Source organism: Amblyraja radiata, chromosome 10, assembly GCF_010909765.2.
Source record: "Amblyraja radiata isolate CabotCenter1 chromosome 10, sAmbRad1.1.pri, whole genome shotgun sequence".
Taxonomy (NCBI): Eukaryota; Metazoa; Chordata; class Chondrichthyes; order Rajiformes; family Rajidae; genus Amblyraja; species Amblyraja radiata.
In genome coordinates this window covers 44,173,969-44,194,945 of record NC_045965.1, presented here as the reverse complement: position 1 = coordinate 44,194,945, position 20,977 = coordinate 44,173,969, and the positions used below count along the sequence as shown (strand labels likewise).

At 38.6% G+C, this 20,977-nt stretch overlaps 1 protein-coding gene across 1 annotated transcript in view; it reads left to right on the top strand.

Annotated features, from left to right (window-relative positions):
- Positions 1-16,531, top strand: part of LOC116977862 (HORMA domain-containing protein 1-like) — a 34,892-nt gene extending 18,361 nt beyond the window's left edge. Inside the window, exons 5-15 of the mRNA XM_033028709.1 lie at positions 760-796; positions 1,035-1,055; positions 3,628-3,654; positions 3,959-4,026; positions 4,688-4,839; positions 7,346-7,581; positions 7,854-7,902; positions 12,643-12,704; positions 14,723-14,794; positions 15,468-15,584; positions 16,251-16,531. Coding sequence (XP_032884600.1) covers positions 760-796; positions 1,035-1,055; positions 3,628-3,654; positions 3,959-4,026; positions 4,688-4,839; positions 7,346-7,581; positions 7,854-7,902; positions 12,643-12,704; positions 14,723-14,794; positions 15,468-15,584; positions 16,251-16,310 — 901 coding nt within the window. The 3' untranslated portion in view covers positions 16,311-16,531. The remainder of the gene's footprint in view (positions 1-759; positions 797-1,034; positions 1,056-3,627; positions 3,655-3,958; positions 4,027-4,687; positions 4,840-7,345; positions 7,582-7,853; positions 7,903-12,642; positions 12,705-14,722; positions 14,795-15,467; positions 15,585-16,250) is intronic.
- Positions 16,532-20,977: the final 4,446 nt, after the last annotated feature.

The window sequence follows — 20,977 nt, the reverse complement described above, 5'->3', positions numbered from 1 at the left end:
CTCTCCAATATCTTCCCTACCACTGACGTGAAACTTACTTCCCTCCTCAAACAAAGGAACAACATTGGTTACTCTCCAGTTCTCTGGACCTTGCCTGTGATTAGCAAAGATACAAAGATTGTTGTCAAGGCCCCTACAATCTGCTCTCATGCCTCTCATTAACCTGGGGTAGATCCCAACAAGCCCTGTGGATTTATCCACCTTAATGCTACTTAAGGGTCCCTACACCACCACCATCTTGACATCAAAGTGCCCTAACATATTAGTCTTCCCCACACTAATGTCATTTTACTTCATTAACTTCTTCCAATAAAACCAGTGCAATATCTCCAGTAAAATGCAGTGAGAGAGGATAGTTACATGCATCATAGGTGCACCATGTTTATAGATGTAAATGTAGATATTTTGTGTGGTAATTTCAACACAAAGTAATTCCACTAGTGTCATCCTTATATTTCACCCCATCTCTTTCTTTAAAATCTGCATATTGTAACGTGGAAGTTGGAAACCAGTTTGGGAACCTGAATTCCCATTTTGTGACTGATCTCAACACAGTTCAGTACAACACAATCAATCTGAGCTCAAAGAGTATTTTAGGACATTTAAGTGAATAAATATTTATTTTTAAACAAGGTAAAATCTATTTATTGAAAGAACTAGGCAGAAACTTTCTATACTGCGTGGAGCATTGATATGCTAAATTCAAATCTTTTTTAAATTCCGCACTCATTTTGCTGATTTAAATGTTCTATTTTCCAGGATGATGGGGTGTTTTGATGCCTTGGAGAAAGGATTTGTAAGTCAATTTTGTGTCAAATAGATGATTATCTTCCAATATTCTATTTTATACATTCCAAGCTTGTGTTCTCTTAATTGTATAAAATTATGAACATTTTCATTTTGATGAGTAAAAGTAAAAATTAAAAAGTTATTTTTTGTATGTACTTCTAGATTGTAAGTTAATTTTAGTGTATTTTATTTCCTTGTGCAATAAGTACATGTTCATATAAACCATGTCTTTCTTCTCTCAATAGCTACGAACAATTATTTTAGGAGTAAGTACATTCCAAAAATTTACACGTTTATTATTGGATGTAAGATTTTGAAACCAACAATTTATTAGATTTCTATGATATATTCTTGGATTTAAAACAATGATACTACACTCCTGTACTTAATACAAACATTTCAAGATAAGTATGAACATAAAAATAAATGTACGTTTGAAATGAAGTATGAATAGAAATAATTTGAAATGTACAGGATTGTTAATTATTGTAGACAAAAGATTGCTTAAAATGTAGATTCTATTAAAATTAATACATCTGTATCAACTGAGTTGGCGACCAGAGCTCTCATCACCCTTCTTAGATTATTTAAAATCTCTTGATATTATTCAAAAAGCACAGAGTTCTAATGAAGGCAAGCATTCTGTATGCTTTCTTCACTGCTCTATATAGTGGCTTGCAAAAGTTTTCATACCCCTTGAACTTTTCCACATTGTGTCAAGTTACAACCACAAACGTAAATGTATTTTATTGGGATTTTATGTGATAGACCAACACAAAGTGGTGCATAATTGTGAAGTGGAAGGAAAATGATATATGGTTTGCAAATTGTTTTACAAATAAAAAACTGAAAAGTGTGGCGTGCAAAAGTATTCAGCCCCCCTGAGTCAATACTTTGTAGAACCACCTTTCGCTGCAATTACAGATGCAAGTCTTTTGGGGTATGTCTCTACCAGCTTTGCACATCTAGAGACTGAAATTTTTGCCCATACTTCTTTGCAAAATAGCTCAAGCTCAGTCAGATTGGATGGAGAGCGTCTGTGAACAGCAATTTTCAAGTCTTGCCAGAGATTCTCAATTGGATTTAGGTCTGGACTTTGACTGGGCCATTCTAACACATGAATATGCTTTGATCTAAACCATTCCATTGTAGCTCTGGCTGTATGTTTAGGGTCGTTGTCCTGCTGGAAGGTGAACCTCCGCCCCAGTCTCAAGTCTTTTGCAGACTCTAACAGGTTTTCTTCCAAGATTGCCCTGTATTTGGCGCCATCCATCTTCCCATCAACTCTGACCCGCTTCCCTGTCCCTGCTGAAGAAAAGAATCCCCACAGCATGATGCTGCCACCACCATGTTTCACAGTGGGGATGGTGTGTTCAGGGTGATGTGCAGTGTTAGTTTTCCGCCACATATAGCGTTTTGCATTTAGGCCAAAAACTTCAATTTTGGTCTCATCTGACCAGAGCACCTTCCTCCACATGTTTGCTGTGTCCCCCACATGGCTTGTGGCAAACTGCAAACGGGACTTCTTATGGCTTTTTTTCAACAATGGCTTTCTTCTTGCCACTCTTCCATAAAGGCCCGATTTGTGGAGTGCACTACTAATAGTTGTCCTGTGGACAGATTCTCCCACCTGAGCTGTGGATCTCTGCAGCTCCTCCAGAGTTACCATGAGCCTCTTGGCTGCTTCTCTGATCAATGCTCTCCTTGCCCGGCCTGTCAGTTTAGACGGACGGCCATGTCTTGGTAGGTTTGCAGTTGTGCCATACTCTTTCCATTTTCGGATGATAGATTGAACAGTGCTCCGTGAGATGTTCAAAATTTGGGATATTTTTTTATAACCTAACCCTGCTTTAAACTTCTCCACAAATTTATCCCTGACCTGTTTGGTGTGTTCCTTGGGCTTCATGATGCTGTTTGTTCACTAATATTCTCTAACAAACCTCCGAGGCCTTCACAGAACAGCTGTATTTATACTGAGATTAGATCACACACAAGTGGACTCTATTTACTAATTAGGTGACTTCTGAAGGCAATTGGTTGCACTGGATTTTATTTAGGGGTATCAGAGTAAAGGGGGCTGAATACTTTTGCACGCCACACTTTTCAGTATTTTATTTGTAAAAAAAATTGAAAACCATGTATCATTTTCCTTCCACTTCACAATTATGCGCCACTTTGTGTTGGTCTATCACATAAAATCCCAATAAAATACATTTACGTTTGTGGTTGTAACGTGACAAAATGTGGAAAAGTTCAAGGGGTATGAATACTTTTGCAAGCCACTACCTCTGCTGCCGATTTCAGGGATCTTTGTTTCTCATTATTCCCTATTGCCCTACCATTGGTATATATATTGCCCTTACTTAATCCCACAAAATGCATCACTTCACTCTTATCAGGATTAAATTCCATTTGCCATTGCTCAGCCCAAGTTGCTGGCTAATCAATATCATTCTGCAGTCTAAACAACACTACCAACAATACCACAAATGATGGAGCTGGAATCAATCAGTCAACAAACTTGGGAGCTCCAGGCTTGGAAGAACATGTGCCAAAGTCACAAACTTGATTTCTTTCTCAGTGGTAATTCCAATTGCCAACATTTATGAGTAGTATCTGGCCCAGCACCGTGGCCTCCATAAAGGGTGATTATTTGGATATAGTGTGGCAGTGCTGTCAAAATCTTCATCTTGGCTTAAGTTATGTGTTCAGGAGAGAGGGAAAAGTATTGTGAGAAAAGGAGAAACCACATTAATTTAAGTCGCATAGGATGATAGAAGAAAAACTTGCATATTAAATGAAAATATGTTGAAATTTTGTAAATTTTATGTTTTTTAGGTTCATAGAGATCCTGAGGATCCAAATGTAAGCATTTATACATGGTAATATTTCATAGAGCCATACAGCATATAAACAGGCCCTTAGCCCAACCTGCCTACTCCAACCAACATGTCCCATCTACACTTATCCCACCTGCCTGTGTTTGGCCCATATCCCTTTAATCCTATCCATGTACCTGTCCAAATGTTTCTTAAATGTTGTGATTTTAAATGTTCTAATATTTAAATATATTTATCTATTAAGATATTAAATGTCTAGATAATTTTTTAATCTATGAATATAAATTAAAGTTAATTATACCGATACTTATTCATATGTTTACCTACAGAGCATAATTGAGTCTTACCAGTTTAAATTCAAGTATACTGCAGAGGGACCAAAGTTGGATATTTTAAGGTAATAAACTAGGCGCTATCAGAGGAAATAACCTCTCTTTTAACTGTTGAATCATCTTGATCCTTCTATTACATTATCTCTTCATCGATACTCAAGGAAATGACGAGCCCTGACTGCAATTTGTCCTCACAACTTTAGCTCTGGTATCATTCTGATAAATCTGCACTGTATCCATTTTGTGCCCGGTATATATTCTCTGAAATGCTGTGCCCAAAACAAAATGCAACTTTCAACCAGTCGAATGGTGGCATACTGTAACTACACTCCTTTGTTTTACTGCCACCAGCCCAGAATACAGAGTTGCAGGTGTTCACATTTGAGGATGGAGCGAGTTTGTGGCCTTAGAGTAACATTGAATACTTGAGCTTTTTGTGAATAGAGTTACTCACACCCAAAGTGTGAGCTTTTAAACCCATTAATTATTTTAAGACAAGATTATAAATGTATTTAAGTAAAAATGTAAACTCCAGATCTGTATGGTTAAATGAATTTTCAGGAAAAGCCAAAAGCGCAATGTAACTTGATGGGAGGTGATCTTTGAGTTAGTGGTAAGGAATAAGAAGCAAAGTCTTCTGGCTATTTTTGAATTCACAAAATATCAATTACCTAAAACAAATACCAAAGGTACAAAGAAATCTTATATGTAATTAAATTCACACAGCAAAAACAAGCATATTGGAACAGAAGTAAACTTTCAAGATACAAAAAAAGCTTCCGTACTGCTCATCCGTAAGCTGTTTGTCTTGATGCAGAGCCTGGAAATTCTTCCTAATGATGTGTCTCTGACAATGAAACTTTTCTATTACGATGAAGGTAAATGCAGTTTACTGGTATCAGAATTGTTTTATTCCATTCTATATTCCTATATATTAGCTGCTTTGGATACGTATGTAACTAAGTTCTAGTATGGAGGCTTACAACAATGCTTTGCTTGCAGAATTTTTGATTATTTTGAGTTTTATTTTTGCAACCCCTGCACTTGCAAACAGACGCATAGGATAGACCAGCAGATCAGATAATATTGGTGAATTAAAAAAATATTACAAATGGATAACTTCGAGCATAACTACAGCAAATGCCACAGACAAACCTGAATTTGTTGATAACTAACGCCCCCCCCCCCCCCCCCCCCAACATCTGTATTCACCTATCACTTGCCAACCTTTGTCCCGCCCCCACCTCTTTTCCAGCTTCTCCAACCCCACTCCAGTCATTCTGAGGGAGCCCAAACCGTAATGTCTGTCATCCATCCATCCATTCCTCCACATATAGTGCTTGACGCACAGTTCCTCCAGTACTTGTTTAACTCAAGGTTCCAGCATTAGCTGTTTCCTGTGTCTTAATTTGTTGAATTTAATATTGAGTCTGGAAGGCTGCAATATACACAGAAGGAAGATGAGGTGCTGATGCTTAAGACCATTAGAAAGCAAAAACAAATTAGTCAGAATGAGAGTGGGAAGAATTAAATGACATAACTAGAAGCTCAGTATTGCTCCTGCTGACTGAATGCAAATGCTTAGTAAAGCAGGCACCTAATCTGCATTTGGTTTCTCAGATGTAGGGAAGACCAAATTGTGAATTTCAAATGCAATACTCTGGAAGAAGTGCAGGTGAATTATGTGGTTAAAAATGCAGTAATTTTAGATTAGATACAAATACATTTATTGTAATATGCTCGGGTGCAATGAAATTATTTGTTTACATCAACTTAATTGAGTACACAGTATACATGATAACGATAGATACAACAACAATAAATACAATAAATTATCGAGCAATCTGAAGTAGTGCAAAAAATAATTAAATTGCAATAAAAAAACAGCTGAATGAGGTAGACTAACAGTAAGTAATATGCAGACATCTGGAATTGGATGTGAAAGAGGTGATCCGTTCAGGAATCGGATAGCAGTGCAAAGAAGCTGTTCTTAAGTTTGGACTCCCGGGCTATCAAGCTCCTGTAACTTCTTCCATAAGATAGAAGAGAGCAACCATGACACAAAGTTCCTAATCTCTTTCCACACCTGCTTCGTTCAAGTGCTTCATTTATTTAAAGCATTGGGCATGTACATTGATTCCAGCAATGACTATTGATCTTTTATTGTTATTGACAAAATGGTAGTGAGATGCCTTCTTTAACCACTGCAGTTCACAGTGTAGTCAGGCAGGGAGTTTCAGGATTTAGACCCAGTGACAATCTTATATTTCTTAAATAGTGTGATAGAGGAAAACTTACAGCTGGGTATTTTGCATGCATCTGCTTCCCATGTCTTCTTTCATGGTGAATGTTTGGGGTTTTGGAGTGCTATTGGATTCTATCCATTCCAGTTACTGGGTGTAGATGATTGAGTAAATGGTTAGGTGGTATGGCAGTTGAGTGGCTGCTTTGTCTTGGATTGTGTTGCTTTCAGAATGTTGATGGAGCTTTTACATCCAGTCAAATGCAAAGTAGTCCATCGCATTCCCAATATTGTTTGTAGATAATGGAAATGTTTGGGACAGCAGACATGAACCACTCACCATGCACATACTCAGGCTCTGATCTGCTATTGTAGCCATGGTTTTCATATGGTCCAGTTTCTTGTCTTGGGGATGCAGTTTTTTTCCACCCAGGATGATCATGGTGAGGAACTCCGTAATGGTAATGTGTTTGAATGCCAAAGGTAGTTTGTCACACTGTCTCGTGTTGGAGATGATCTATGCTGGCTTGTAGGGCATGAATATTTCATTTTTGAAGGGGTATAAATGGAATTAAACCAGCCCATCATAGAAACCTTTAAAATATGACATGATGATTTTAAAGATGCATGGATTTTTAAAAGTAGTGTATTTGAAAATTAGCAGACTGACAACAAAAAGTGATTTTGAATAAAGAATGTGTGCATGTAATTTCAGTTGCTGCTTTTAGTACTCTGGCACTATGGACACTGTATATTGATGCTAGGTATTTAATTATTTTGGCCACCCCTATAGGGACTTCAATCCCTAAAAATAACCCAGAGTACAATCGGTAATCATTCTTTTCAATGTATCTAGTACATATCAGTGGTTCAGTTCTTCTCAATGTATACATCTAAAACATAATAATCTGTGGCATTTATGATATTACTGATTACCATGTGCTTGTCTGCAGTTTTTGTTTTATTTTAGATCTCTATACTACCAATTTTCCCCTAAATTTCCAGCCTTTTTCCTGAAGATTTAAAGGGAAACACCCATTGGCCCTAATTCTCTTTCTGTTTTAATTAACTGTCCAAGCAGTTTATAAAACATATTCCCACTTCAGATCAGTTTTCCTGATTCATATATTTTTAAATAACAGTGACTCCTCCTGACTATCAGCCACCAGGGTTTAAAAAAGGTGAGTGTGATGCTCTGTGGTTTGAAGGAACTCCCGTCCATTTTAAAGTTGGTGATGTGCCCACTCCATTCCATATGATGAAAGTACGGGTCACCACTGAGAAAGACACAATGGAACAGCTGGAGAAAGAAAACATGTTACAAAAGGAAAATGAATCTTCACAACAGAAAATGGAGGAAGTCAAATCTCCCAAAAGTGTAAGTTCCTATTATTCTTTAAAACTGCTTTTGGAATATTAGATATTTAAAACAGTAAGTTCAATAAGAAACTAACGTGACATGGATAAAAAATTCATAAAATACTGTTGATTCTGAGCAGTAAAAACGTGGGGATATTTATGATGCAACATCAAAAGTAACTTTTTAATGGCTTACGGTGATTGTGTTCAAAATTTCACAACCATGTATTCCAGCTATCATATTGATTTTCCAATTAGTGTGTTAATCAAGTTTGATTTCATTTGGCATAGGGCATAAATTATGTAAAGACATGCAATCCAGGCCACCAAAATACCACAGGTATGAATATTTCTGTTAAGTTGAATGAATATATGAAGAATGATAACAGTGATAGATTGATTGAGTTACAAAATGATATTAATTAGGTCCTTACTCCACACAAAGCTTTGCAGAAACAATTTCCACTATGTGATTGATGAATGTAGTAAATAATGAAATTTGAGTGCTAATGGTTATGGCCAAGTAATACAATGACAATGCATCTTTCTTGTAGGGGTCAAATAGACCCCTAATATTGTCATATATCAAGAGTAAAGCGCAACCTCGTGAGGTGAAAGTGAACAACCTGATTTATTTGATAAGCTACTCCATAAATATCCAAACTGGATTCCAGAATGAAAAAAATATGCTTATGAGAGTTAGATTGAATCTTGGTGTATCTTCAAGAAAGCTGGGCTTCTGGTGACAGAGGTGTTGTCACATCCTTGTTTAAACAACAAGCGTAAATTTTAACATGAAATACAGTACATGTTTGGTGAAACCATTCTTAATTTATTATGCATAGCGCATGATGTACAATTTGCTGATACAGGCGACCCCGATGTTACGTGGGTCTTGCGTTCCTAAAAACCTGTTCTAACCGTAATTTTCCATAATGATACCTCATGGCATTGAACCTCCTGTTGTAAATGGGGATGATTTGCTTCTGAATCTTTTTCCCTCAATAGTGATAACCCCTTGGCTGTGTGGTCTACTGTTATGGGAATTTTGAAATGCAATTATTTTGTTTCCTTGCTAAGAGGCATGTTCACCCAAGAGAATAGAAACATAGAAAATAGGTGCAGGAGTAGGCCATTCGGCCCTTCGAGCCTGCACCACCATTCAATATGATCATGGCTGATCATCCAACTCCGTATCCTGTACCTGCCTTCTCTCCATACCCCCTGATCCCTTTAGCCACAAGGGCCACATCTAACTCCCTCTTAAATATAGCCAATGAACTGGCCTCAACTACTTTCTGTGGCAGAGAATTCCACAGATTCACCACTGTGTGAAAAAATGTTTTTTTCACACAGAGCGTTACATAGACTGCTTTGTCCTCGATAGTACTGTAAACCCTCTTTGTAACAGACCATGGGTGGGGAATAGTGTCCATTATTGCCGGTAGTTTGCTATAACTAAGGGATTCGCACCAATTACCTAGTACAACGAGTAGTTTTCAAAAAGAAAGTTTTTTTTTTTTTTTTTTTTTAATATTTTTTTATTAAAGGTAATCAATTACAATGCTTCAAACAACTTTATATCAAATTGATTCAATTTGCATTAAGTAAAACACTAATAATACTTATCCACTATTTTTTTTTAGAAATAATGATAGAAAAAGAATAGAACAGTTATAAATCATTAAGAAAGTGATTAAATAATAAATTGATTATATATAAGAAAGAAAAGAGAAACGAAAAAGAAAAAAAAATGAAAAACCACAATATGTATTGTTAATAACACTACTACAAGTGATAGTATCAATAAAGACATATATGTTAATTCCAATATAAAAATGAATTATTCTCACCAAATCCCGCAGGGTGCACGCCGAGCTGTGTTGCCAAGAACAGCTACTTCTCTAAATACTGTATATATGGAGACCATATCTGTTCAAAAGAATTATACTTGTCCAATAGGACAAATCTAATTCTTTCCAGATGTAACGTCTCCATCATCTCTGCTGCCCACATTTTGGTTGTGGGGGATAATGTTCCCTTCCAAAATTTCAATATGATTTTTTCCCCAATTATCAAACAGTAATCAAAGAAATTTCTTTGATTTACTGTAAGTGATAGATGTAAATCCGGAATTCCAAATATTATTAGCTTTGGGTTAGGGTCCAATTTAACTTTGATGACTTCAGAAATAACTTTAAAAATTTCTGTCCAGTAATAATTCAATTTAGGACATGTAACGAAACTATGTATTAAATTTGCCTCTGCTTTCTTGCACTTATCACAAATAGCGGAGAGATTCGGAAAAATACTATTTAATTTAGTTTTCGAATAATGTAACCTATATAATACTTTAAATTGTATCAATATATGTCTGGCGTTTAATGAACACCGGTGTATTCGTTGTAGACTTTCTTCCCAGTTTTCTTTTGTTATAGCCAATCCCATTTCATTTTCCCATGCTTGACGATATATTTCCGTTATTGGATTCTCCTTATCCAAAATGATGTTATATATATAGGCTATTAATTTTTCTGTATTTGGATATAAATTAAACAGTTCGTCTAACAGTCCTGCTTCTTTATTTTTATAATCTTGTGTGTTGGATTTAATATAATCTCTAATTTGTAAATACCTAAACAAATGTTGTGGAGACAATCCATAAATATCTTGTAACTCCTGGAATAAGAGAAATTTTCCTTTTCTATAAAGGTGTTCTATCCTTGTAATTCCTAAATCATCCCACTGTTTAAACCCCCCATCTAATATAGCAGGTTTAAACAATGGGTTATTTTTAACAACACAAAATGTACTGCTAAAAATACTAAAGGTTGTTTGTTACTTTGTTTAATAGTTTAGTGTGGATCGAAGGGATTGCCTGTAAATTTCAATAGCCTCCGCAGTGTAAAGAGGCTGTCCCACTGCGGCGACCTAATCTGCGAGTTCAGACAAGTTTGCCCTCGACTCAAACTCGCATCATGGTCGACACGAGGTCCTAGGAGGTCACTGGAACTCTCCTTCATGCTCGAGGGAACTTCCCGAATACTCGTGGCCTCAGCTAGGTCACGGAAAAATTTTCAGCATGTTGAAAATTTTTCCGCGAGCAAAATTTGGTCGGCATGGTTCTTTTTCTACTCGTAGTGCAGTGGAGTGGGGTCGCTATTTAGTTACAGGCAGTTGAGGGCAGCCGTAGGCAATCTCCTTCGCTGACTGGGCATTTTGATTGGCTCATTGGAGTTTTCAGGACCAGGGAAAACCGACCGGCAGGTAAAATGCCCGCTAAACTTTATTTTACTCCTTAAAAGTGTCTCCACTCCTTTACCCCCCCCCCCCTTTCTCTCCCCCTCTCTCTACCCTCCGCTCCGCTCTCTCTAAAGAACTTACCGTACATTGTGGCAGCCATTCCTCCTCATTGCAGGTGTGTATATCAGACAGCGCTCCCCCTCTTTCCCTGGCCCCCGCCTTTGTGATGGGGTCGGTCGATCCAGCTCGCGGTTTCAACGCGGACGGTCGATCCAGCTCGAGGTTTTCCAGGCGAGTGCCCTCGGGCTTGAAAGTCGAAGGCACTCTTCTTAACTCGCGGATTAGGTCGCCGCAGTGGGACAGTTCTTTAACTAGCAGCCTGTGGTGTTAATGGGACAGTCCCCAGTAACAAAAATCCATTATAAAGAGGTTACTGTATTGTTATGGTTAAGATTTTTTTTTGGAGCTTCATATTCCTTGTATGCTTTGTACGAAGGCTTTGTAGAGTTGAGAGGTACAAAGGAAACAAAGGACATTTATTACACATACACCAATTGGCGTAGTGAAATTTGACTTGCCATTGCAGCACACAAATAAAGATAAGACACAACATTAAAGAATTTAACAATAAACATAAAAACATCCCCCCACAATGATTCCCACTGTGAGGGAAGGCACAAAGTCCAGTCACCATCCCCTAGTCCACCCATAGTAACTCGCTTGTCAGAGAATGCCCAGTCTTTAATCTACAGTTGTACCACTGAAATTATGTGGCTGCTCCAGTTTTGGTCAATGGAGAGCCGCAGGATCTTGATAATGAATATAGTAATAGGAAACCATAAAATGAAAAGAGGTGTTCAGATTCTGTACTATTGAAGATGGACATTTTCTGACATTTGTGTTTCTGACTACTAGCCACTTATCGCAAGCCTGAATGTTGTCTGGGTCTTACTGCATGTGGAAATTACTTATTATTTGAGAAGTAATCTAACTACACTATATGTTTATCAAGCATACCCATGTTTGACCTTGTGATTGAGGAAAGCTCGCTGAAGATGGTTGGACCTTGAACATATCCCTAAAAAATTCCTATAGTATTGTTCTGGTGCTGAGATGGTTGGCCTTCAATAACTACAACTATTTTCATTTGTGCTACATATCACTCCAGCCAATTGAGTTTTTTGTTCCCAGTGAATCGAATTACTTAAGTGTAATGAGTCTGCCCTGGTATCAAAATTGTTCAAATTTGTCCCAGTGTCACATTCACCCCAATGTTGGAATTCTGCTTTTTTATCTTGTACAAATGTAAAGTTCTGGTGACAAAGGTCCTGGTGGAACCAAACCAAACATTGCTGAGCATCGCGTAAATCTCCCTTGCAGGTATTAAGGCGCAAGATGAGTTATCTTTGTTGTGTCCCCTAACCAGATGACAAGATCATATGTCCATATGAATCTGTTCTTCATTGTTGTATTAGATTGGGATAACTGCCAAAGCTATCTCAGAAACATTTAAGGATTGACCATATTGCTCTGCATCTGAAATCACAAAAGATTTGAGCAGATAGAAATGCCAAAGGATTCTTATGGCATTCCATTAGTTACATGATTACTGTTTTTGATTCCAGCTTTGATTTTTTTCTGATTTATTTACAGGATAATCTAACTTCTGTGAATAAGAGATTGTGGAGTAGAATTTTGCTCAAAACTTTTGATTATAATTTTGAATTAAGAGACATAAATATTGACGGATAAAATGTAATATTTTATACATCATATACATTTATATACTAATTAGTTGAAAAAGATGCAATCTTTTAATGTTTTTCATTTTTGACAGATCAACCAAAATTTCAGAATTGCATGTTTAACGAGCAACCAATTGGTACATCAGAGAAAGAGGTATTGATACTTTTGACAAAACAAGTATTTCATATTTAGGTTATTTACAAAATAATGTGTACAGTGATCACATGTTAGATTCATTGAAGTATTTGTACTAGATATTAAAGTGTCATTCCAATGTTTGGAGTCTATATCTAGATTATTCACACAAAAGTAATTATATTTTCCAGTCATGGTAAATGTTACTTTGTCAAGCAATACAATCATAGGATATATGGTTACTGTATTAGTTTGCACGGAAAGTCACATTTTAATCTAATTTACTGCTTGTAGTATAAGCTCATCTAAATAATTAAAAATCCTTAAATTGGTGGTTATCTACATGGTCATTAGTACATTTTATCTGTGACCTGATGATCAAAATTACCTCTAATTTGTATTAGGATTAAAAAGTCCAATTTTGTATATAGAGCAATTTCATTCTTGGCACATCAGTATTTTGCAAAATTATGATATGGTTGCATTTCATTTGTACCACCAATGCTTAAATCTTTGTCATTTTCTTGGATTTTGCTATGATAATATTAATTGCAGAATAAATCTGACAACCAATATGTTATGCAGTTTAATAACACAGACTTGTAGTACTTATGCCTACTCCCACACAAAGTTTTGGTTCATACAGGCACATTTTATGTCACATTATCAGTCTGGTTGTGTGATGAGAAAAGGTACAAGAAGGTTTTGGACAGTGTTGCTAATAAATTGTTAATATTTCCCGAGTGAACTGCATTCATTTGGGTGTGTTGATTTACATTTTTTTCTAAGGCTATCGGATACCTTTAGTATTATCTACTTCATTATAAATTGATTTTGCTTTATGCTCTTGGAATCCAGTTAATTATTTTTGAGATGGTGCTTCCTCCAATAAAGATAGTTGCAAAAAATTGAAGACAGCTTGGAGTTTTACAATTATCTTGGCCATGTTCCTTCTTCCACCAAAAATAGATGATTCGGTCAGTTAGTTCATTTCAAGTCCAATTTCTAAGGGACCTTGTTGTGTTCAAATTGTTTGTAGTGCAAAGTGTTGCATTTTGTGAAATCTAACCAGGGCAGGAGACCTACACAGCGAATGGCAGGGCTCTGAGGAGGTTTATAGAGTAGAGGAATCTAGGAGTGCACATACACAGGACACTGAAAATGGCGTCACAGGTAGATAGGGAAGTCAAAATTGGACTGCATCAGTCAGAGTATTGAGTATAGAAGATGGGAGGTCAGGTTACAGTTAGCACAAGACATTGGTGAGGCCACATTTAGAGTATTGTATTTAGTTTTGGGCACCCTATTATAGGAAAGATTTTGTTTAGCTGGAAAGGATGCAAAGAAGATTTACAAGGATGTTGCCAGGACTTGAAGGCCTGAGCTATAAGGTGAGGTTGAGCAGGCTAGGACTTTATTCCTTGGAGTGCAGGAGGATGAGGGATGATCTTATAGAGGTGTATAAGAACATGAGGTATAGATAGGGTAAATTCACAGAATCTTTTACCCAGAATAGGGGAATCGAGAACCAAAGGGCATGGGTTTAAGAAAATTATTACTGTAAAATGGCTAAAATATTAAAATTTCCTTTTTAAATTTTTTGATTTATAATTTGTGTGCTTCTGGATGTATTTCAGTGTGAAGATAGACACAAAATGCTGGAGTAACTCACCAGGACAGGCAGCATCTTTGGAGAGAAAGAATGGGTGATGCTTCGGGTCTGTAGAAGACTCTCGATCTGAAACATCACCCATTCCTTCTTTCCAGAGATGTTGCCTGCCGCGCTGAGTTACTGCAACATTTTGTGTCTAGGTTGTAAACCAGCATCTGCAGTTCCTTCCTACACATCCTAGATATTTCAGTCTGACAGGTTGAAGAACTGTTATGGTTTTATCAACTTGGATCACTCACAGGAAGCCGGGGTAACTGCAAATGTGTTCAGTGAAATCCATTATTTCATGGCCAGGACACGTATCAGAACCATTTTTATAATAATATCAATTTTGCAATTGTCTTATAGATGTCTTCTCTTTTAGATAAAGCAGTTGGTAGCAAAGGCAGCAGAGCTGAACGTATCTGGCAACAGGACAAAATTTGGAAAAGAGCAGGTCAGTCGTGAGTGCTATCTCAATTGATCTATTTCCCAGCGTTGATATTTAGCACGTTACTACCAAGCATTGCGGGTCAATCTGAGGACCTAAAAGTATAACATCATCAGATCATCCATAGATAGATCTTCTGAAGTTGTTCTTGGTTCACCTAATGGAAATTTCTTGTTACAATTCTGTCTTTTCTGGCTCGTTTGAATCGGAATGCTTTATTTTTGGATGACATCTCTTCCATTCTCCTTGACAGGATTTATACGTGCCTGACAAGCCAGAACTTTAATAGTTAACTGCTTTTCCTACACTGTAAAGATGTAAAATAAGTTTCCCATCTGTTAAGTTTTAAAGCAGTTTTTTTGGTGAGCAGTTACGCCTGTTGACATTCTTTTGTCGAGATGCAACAAAACCTAAGACAAATTCAGGAAGTAGATGTGTGATTTCAGTTCTATCTGAGTGATAAACAGGTCAATTTTAACTTCCAGAACTGGAAGAAAAACTTGCTGATTTTTAGAACGTTAGTTCTTTTTTAACAATAATTTGAAAAAGAACATTCTCCAGAAAAATTGGATGTACAATATTATGATTGCTTGATATAAAAATATTTTTGTTTGATTATTGTTATAGTGTTCAAATACTTGGTGTATGTTTCGCTAAAGTATTTGACTTTTGCTGTTAGGTACAAAGGTCTCATTGCCAGCAAAGTGGAGAAATGCATGAAGAACCACAAAAGTTGAGTACTACGCAAACCATTAAAGCAGTTCGACCTAAAAAGACGATCTCTCAACTTGACCCTGTAAGTGATTTTTTTTTGTAATGAGCACTTTGTTTTATCTTTGTTTATGTGGTCGAATGCAATAGACCAGCAGTTGCTTGGAAATGCTGTTACTGCCTCACTAAACGAATGTCATAAAGTTTAGGACACGCAAGTTAATGCAAGCCAACGTCTTCTGCCAAAATACTGTTAACAATTTTTAATTTTGTTTTATAGCTTGAATGCGTCTGAATATTAGAACATTACAAGCATTCATAGTCTTTGGCCAATTGATTCTGTTGAGACCTGGTGATACCAGTTGTGAACATTTCTTACTGCTGTTTCACAGACATGTTTTTTTGCAATTTCACATGACAGTGGAAACAAGTTCTGGGATGCACTTTCTTGCCAATTCTAGATATAGTCATCTAGAATAATGCCATCAATCATAATGAGCACACTATATGTACCAGCAGGTTGGCTGGCTGAATTATTTCCATTGAATGGGCACAGGTTAATTGCCTATCACCTCAACCTACCTTGTTATGCTGAGAAAAACCAATATCCATAGTGCAGCCTTTTTAATATTGGAACAGAGAAAGTGAATTATACCCATTTTACAGGGGAAAAAGATTTCTTGAAAAACTAAAGCATGTAACATATTGTGGTTTTACAAAAAAAAACATTGTGTTCTCTATTTCTTAACAGGCAGCTCCTAATACTGCAGTACTTCAAGAGAAGATCACGAAGAGAAGGAGAAAAAATTGAAGATTATTTTGATCATATTTGACAACCTCATGACTAATAAGCTAATTGTTAAATTAGATAACTTTTAATATTGGATTGTTTACTCACACAACATATTAATACCATTATTTCAAATAATATTAGTCATTGTTATTATTGCCTAGATCAGAAAATGTATAAAATATATTTCTGGTAAACTACAACGAAATAAAACATGGTCACGTGTGCTTTATCACATGAAATCAACTTTTTAAAGTCTGTTTTTCCGTAGTAAACACTTCTTAAGCTAGGTACATTTTCATACATGTAATGGAACAGATTTAATGAAAATGGATAGCAGCCAACTTAGATCTAAAATTAGCTAGTAGCTTACGTAGGTTTTAATTGTAGTTTACTAGTAGTTTCAGTCTATCAAGTTGTGGAGGGATAAACCTTTTCAAAAGTGTTATAAATAACATTTGAAAGTATATTTATTGTACAGCAACATGAGATTAATTTTCCTTTACAGATGTTAAGCAAACATTCAAAGGGATTTTAATGTGAGCTTCAGATCCTCAATGTGCAAAGATGACAAGATCTTTCAACCAAGTTTCGACCACATTCCACAGCATGATGTCCTGGGCTTTGGAATGTACTATTCTGTAACATACACAGTTCCTTACATTGGCAGATCAGTAGGTATCAACCAAACTCCTGTCTCTCACCAAGCTGATAATGCGCCAGTAGCAATTGGTGCTTGTTTCAGTGTGTATACCCAGAAACAGTCTGTAGAGAACAGAGTCCTTTTGCACAAATGTCATGGACATTACACGATGTGAGAGATTCATTAAGGAAACGTTCCCTTTCCCCCCTCTGAGCACAATTTGGAGAATGTGTAGATGATATTCTACCAGAATGCGTCTGCTGTCCAAGCAATTATCCACAACCTTTTCCTGAATGACCCGCTAAATCTGCCTAAACCTACCTAATCTCCCGGTTGCTAATCACTTTAACTCCCCCTCCCATTCCCAAACTGACCTTTCTGTCCTGGGCCTCCTCCATTGTCAGAGTGAGGCCCAGCGCAAATTAGGAGGAACAGCACGTCATATTTTGCTTGGCAAGCTTACACCCCAGCAGTATGAACATTGACTTCCCTAATTTCAAGTAATCCTTGCTTTTCCTCTCTATCCATCTTTCCCCCTTCCCAGATCTCCGACCAGTCTGACTCTTCGACTATATTTTATCTCTGCTTTGTTGTTATCTCCTCCTAGCTAACAATGATCTATTCTACATTTTCCTTGATCTTCATTCCCTTTGTCCTATTTTCACACCTCACACTGCCTTATCTATGTACCTCCTCCTCCCTGACATTAGCCTGCAGAAGTGTCTCGACTCGAAACGTTACCCATCCCTTCTCTCCAGAGATGCTGTCTGTCCCGCTAAGTTACTCCAGCATTTTGTGTGTATCTTTGGTTTAAACCACCATCTGCAGTTCCTTCCTACCCTTTCCTGAATATTGGTGATTCAAGGTTCAAGGTCAGTTTATTGTCACATGTACCAATTAAGGTACAGTGAAATTTGAGTTACCATACAGCCATACTAAGTGAAAAACAAGATACACAACCACATAAAAGTTAACATAAACATCCATCACAGTAGATTCCTCAATGTGATGGAAGGCAATAAAGTTAAATCTTCTTCCTCTTCACCCAGTCAGGGCAGCCAACGATCGAAGCTCCCATCGGGGTGATCGAAACTCCCACTTCGGGGCGGTTGAAACTCTCTCCGCGGCATGGAGCTGCCGAGTCGGCCTCTTACCAGAGACTGCGGGCTTCACAATGTTAAAGTCCACAGGCCCTGCGGTTGGAGCTTCAACCCCTGGCAAAGGGATTGCAAGCTCCGCGATGTTAAAGTCCCGCAGACTCCTGCAGCTTGAAGCGCCCGTCGGCCTCCAGGAAAGGCCGCCAACTCCACGATGTTAGGCCGCAGAGGGGACGGAGATACGATACGGAAAAAAATTGCATCTCCGTCGAGGTAAGAGATTGAAAAAAGTTTCCCACTCCCCACGTAAAACAAAATAAGGAACACTAAAACATACTTTTTAACACATACTAAAAATAACAAAATGAAGAAAGGACAGACTATTGGTGAGGCAGCTACTGCTGGAGGCGCCACCTGGTGTATCCCTGCTAAGAAAAAAACTTAGCAATCATCCTGCTTGGTATGGGAAAGGGTGTGAATGACTGCCCCCAAAATATACTTGACTACATTGGCAGCAATCTTTTTTTGCAAACCAGCACCTGTAGTTAAACACATTGGTACCTCATTTAACACTCAAGATGTATTCCCAGCGAAGACACCAGTGAAATTAGCATAAAAGGTAATTATAGATTGATGATGCATTGCTGACAATACTGTAATGCTGGGAACTGAGTGCAAGGAACCTTTGTCCTCTGCTGACACTCTCAGAGCAAGTTGCCCGCAAGGAGGTGTTGGATGAATAAGAAACAGTGACAAGTGTAGGCTATTGTTGAGGACTGGCAGGGCCGACACCGCCTACCTCGTGTGTTGACAAATTGCTTGGATCCAACAGTCTCTCCAATCAACTCCTGTTGAAAATGAAGGAAGCTGCTGGTTTTTCTCCTGATTTGACTGGTTCTTCTCCTGATTTGACTGGTTCAACAATTTTGAGCTCAGGGATTTCTCTACAGTACAAGCTCCATGGACAGCAAGGTGAAAATTAAAATATTCCAAGATATTTTGACTTTTTTAAAGTTTTATTATATATTTTATAATATTTTTAAAAATTAAGATCATTTATTGTTTAGTACAACTTTGTAATTTTTAGGTATCTTGGACGGTCTCAGCTTTTGTAGGCAATTAAGATATAACTTTAAAAAATCCTGCTGCCACACATCCTTGTCTGGATGCTTCACCCAGCAAGATCAAACCTCCATGATCAAACATTGATTGTTAGGCGAGCTCCCCTTCCCCTCCCCCCACTCACCATCAACAACACCACAGTCAGATCTGTGGAGTCATTTAAGTTCCTTGGAACCATCATCTCCAAGGACCTTAAAGGGCGATCCGGCTCAGGGCTGGAACGGTGCTCCCGTCGGAGTGGCCGAGCTCGGGGAGGTGTGGCGCTCCCAGCCCGAGGGAGGAGCGGCGCCCATGTTTGGACGGCCCAGCCCAAGGGAGGAGCGGCGCCCATGTCGGGGCTGCCCGGCCCGAGGGAGGAGCGGCGCCCATGTCGGGGCTGCCCGGCCCAGCCCGAGGGAGGAGCGGCGCCCATGTCGGGGCGGCCTGGCGCGAGGCTGAGACAGTAACGGCACTCACGTGAGGGCGATCCGGCTCGGGGCTGGAACGGTACTCCGGTGGCTGGGATGGCGTTCTGGCGGCGGTGACCTGAGTCCGGGGTTCGGCCGCGGGCCAGCGGCTGTGTCAGCAGGACTGGTGGACGGCAGCTTCGACCACCCCGGGGCCGCGGTGTTTGAGCCGCGGGACTGTTTGCTACATCGCCCGGTGGGGTATCGCCTCAGCGCAGAGAGAGAAGAGGAGGGAAGAGACTGCAGCCCTAAGACTTTTGCCTCCAGCACAGTGAGAAGGTGCTATGTGGACTCACTGTGGTGGATGTTAATATGTGTTTATTGTTGTTTTTTTATTGTATTGTATGTATGTATGACTGCAGGCACGAAATTTCGTTCAGACTTCGGTCTGAATGACAATAAAGGAAACTCCTGTAACTCTGTAAATGGGAGGCCACCATCGACTCCAGTCAAAAAGGCCCAACAGAGGATGTACTTCCTGCGACAGCTGATCAAACACAATCTGCGACACGCCCTCCCCCTTCCCAGTTCTCCCACCTGTCTTAACTAACTTCAAATGGCCCTTGCTTTCCCTCTCTCTCCTTCCCCTTCCCAGTTCTCCCACCAGTCTTACTGTCTTCGACTACATTCTATCTGTCCTGCCCACTCGCCTGACATCAGTCTGAAGAAGGGTCTCGACCCGAAACGTCACCCATTTCTTCTCTCAGGAGATGCTGCCTAACCCGCTGAGTTACTCCAGCATTTTGTGTCTACCTGCCACAGGCAATTATGGTCATCTCCAACCCCTCTCACCCTGGCGACAAACTCTTTAAAGTACCTCCGGACGGTCAAAGCCGCCACAGCCAGACATAAAAACAGCTTTTTTTCCACGAGTAGTAGCTCCATTCAACAGCCAAAAGTCTGTAGCCTCCTTTTGCTCGGGTATTTTATTTTATTCTTCACATGTTTAAATTATAATGTTTTATTTTTAATTGTCTACTGTATATCATGTTGTTATCCTTGCGTGCAAAGTACCAAGGCAAATTCCTTGTATGTATACATACTTAGCTAATAAAATGTATTCAATTCAATTCACATTCAGATCTGGTAATTGTACGCTTAAGGGGACCATCGGTAACAATTCTGGGCAGATGCATCAGGCTACCAAGATCTGGCCCAGTGATTCTCATGCAGAGGTCCCAAGGCCAGCCTGTCCTGGATTAATGGATCGCCGCAAAGGCAGGCTTAAGGGGGAAAAATATCCTCTGTTTTTCCTAACTGTCGGAAAATACATCCCTTGACTGTTTGAATTTAGATAGTGTCCTAACAACTGATGCACACAGATTAATTCAGACTTTACTCGAAGAAGAGGCATGGGAAGCTGCCATGGTAATTAAGGTA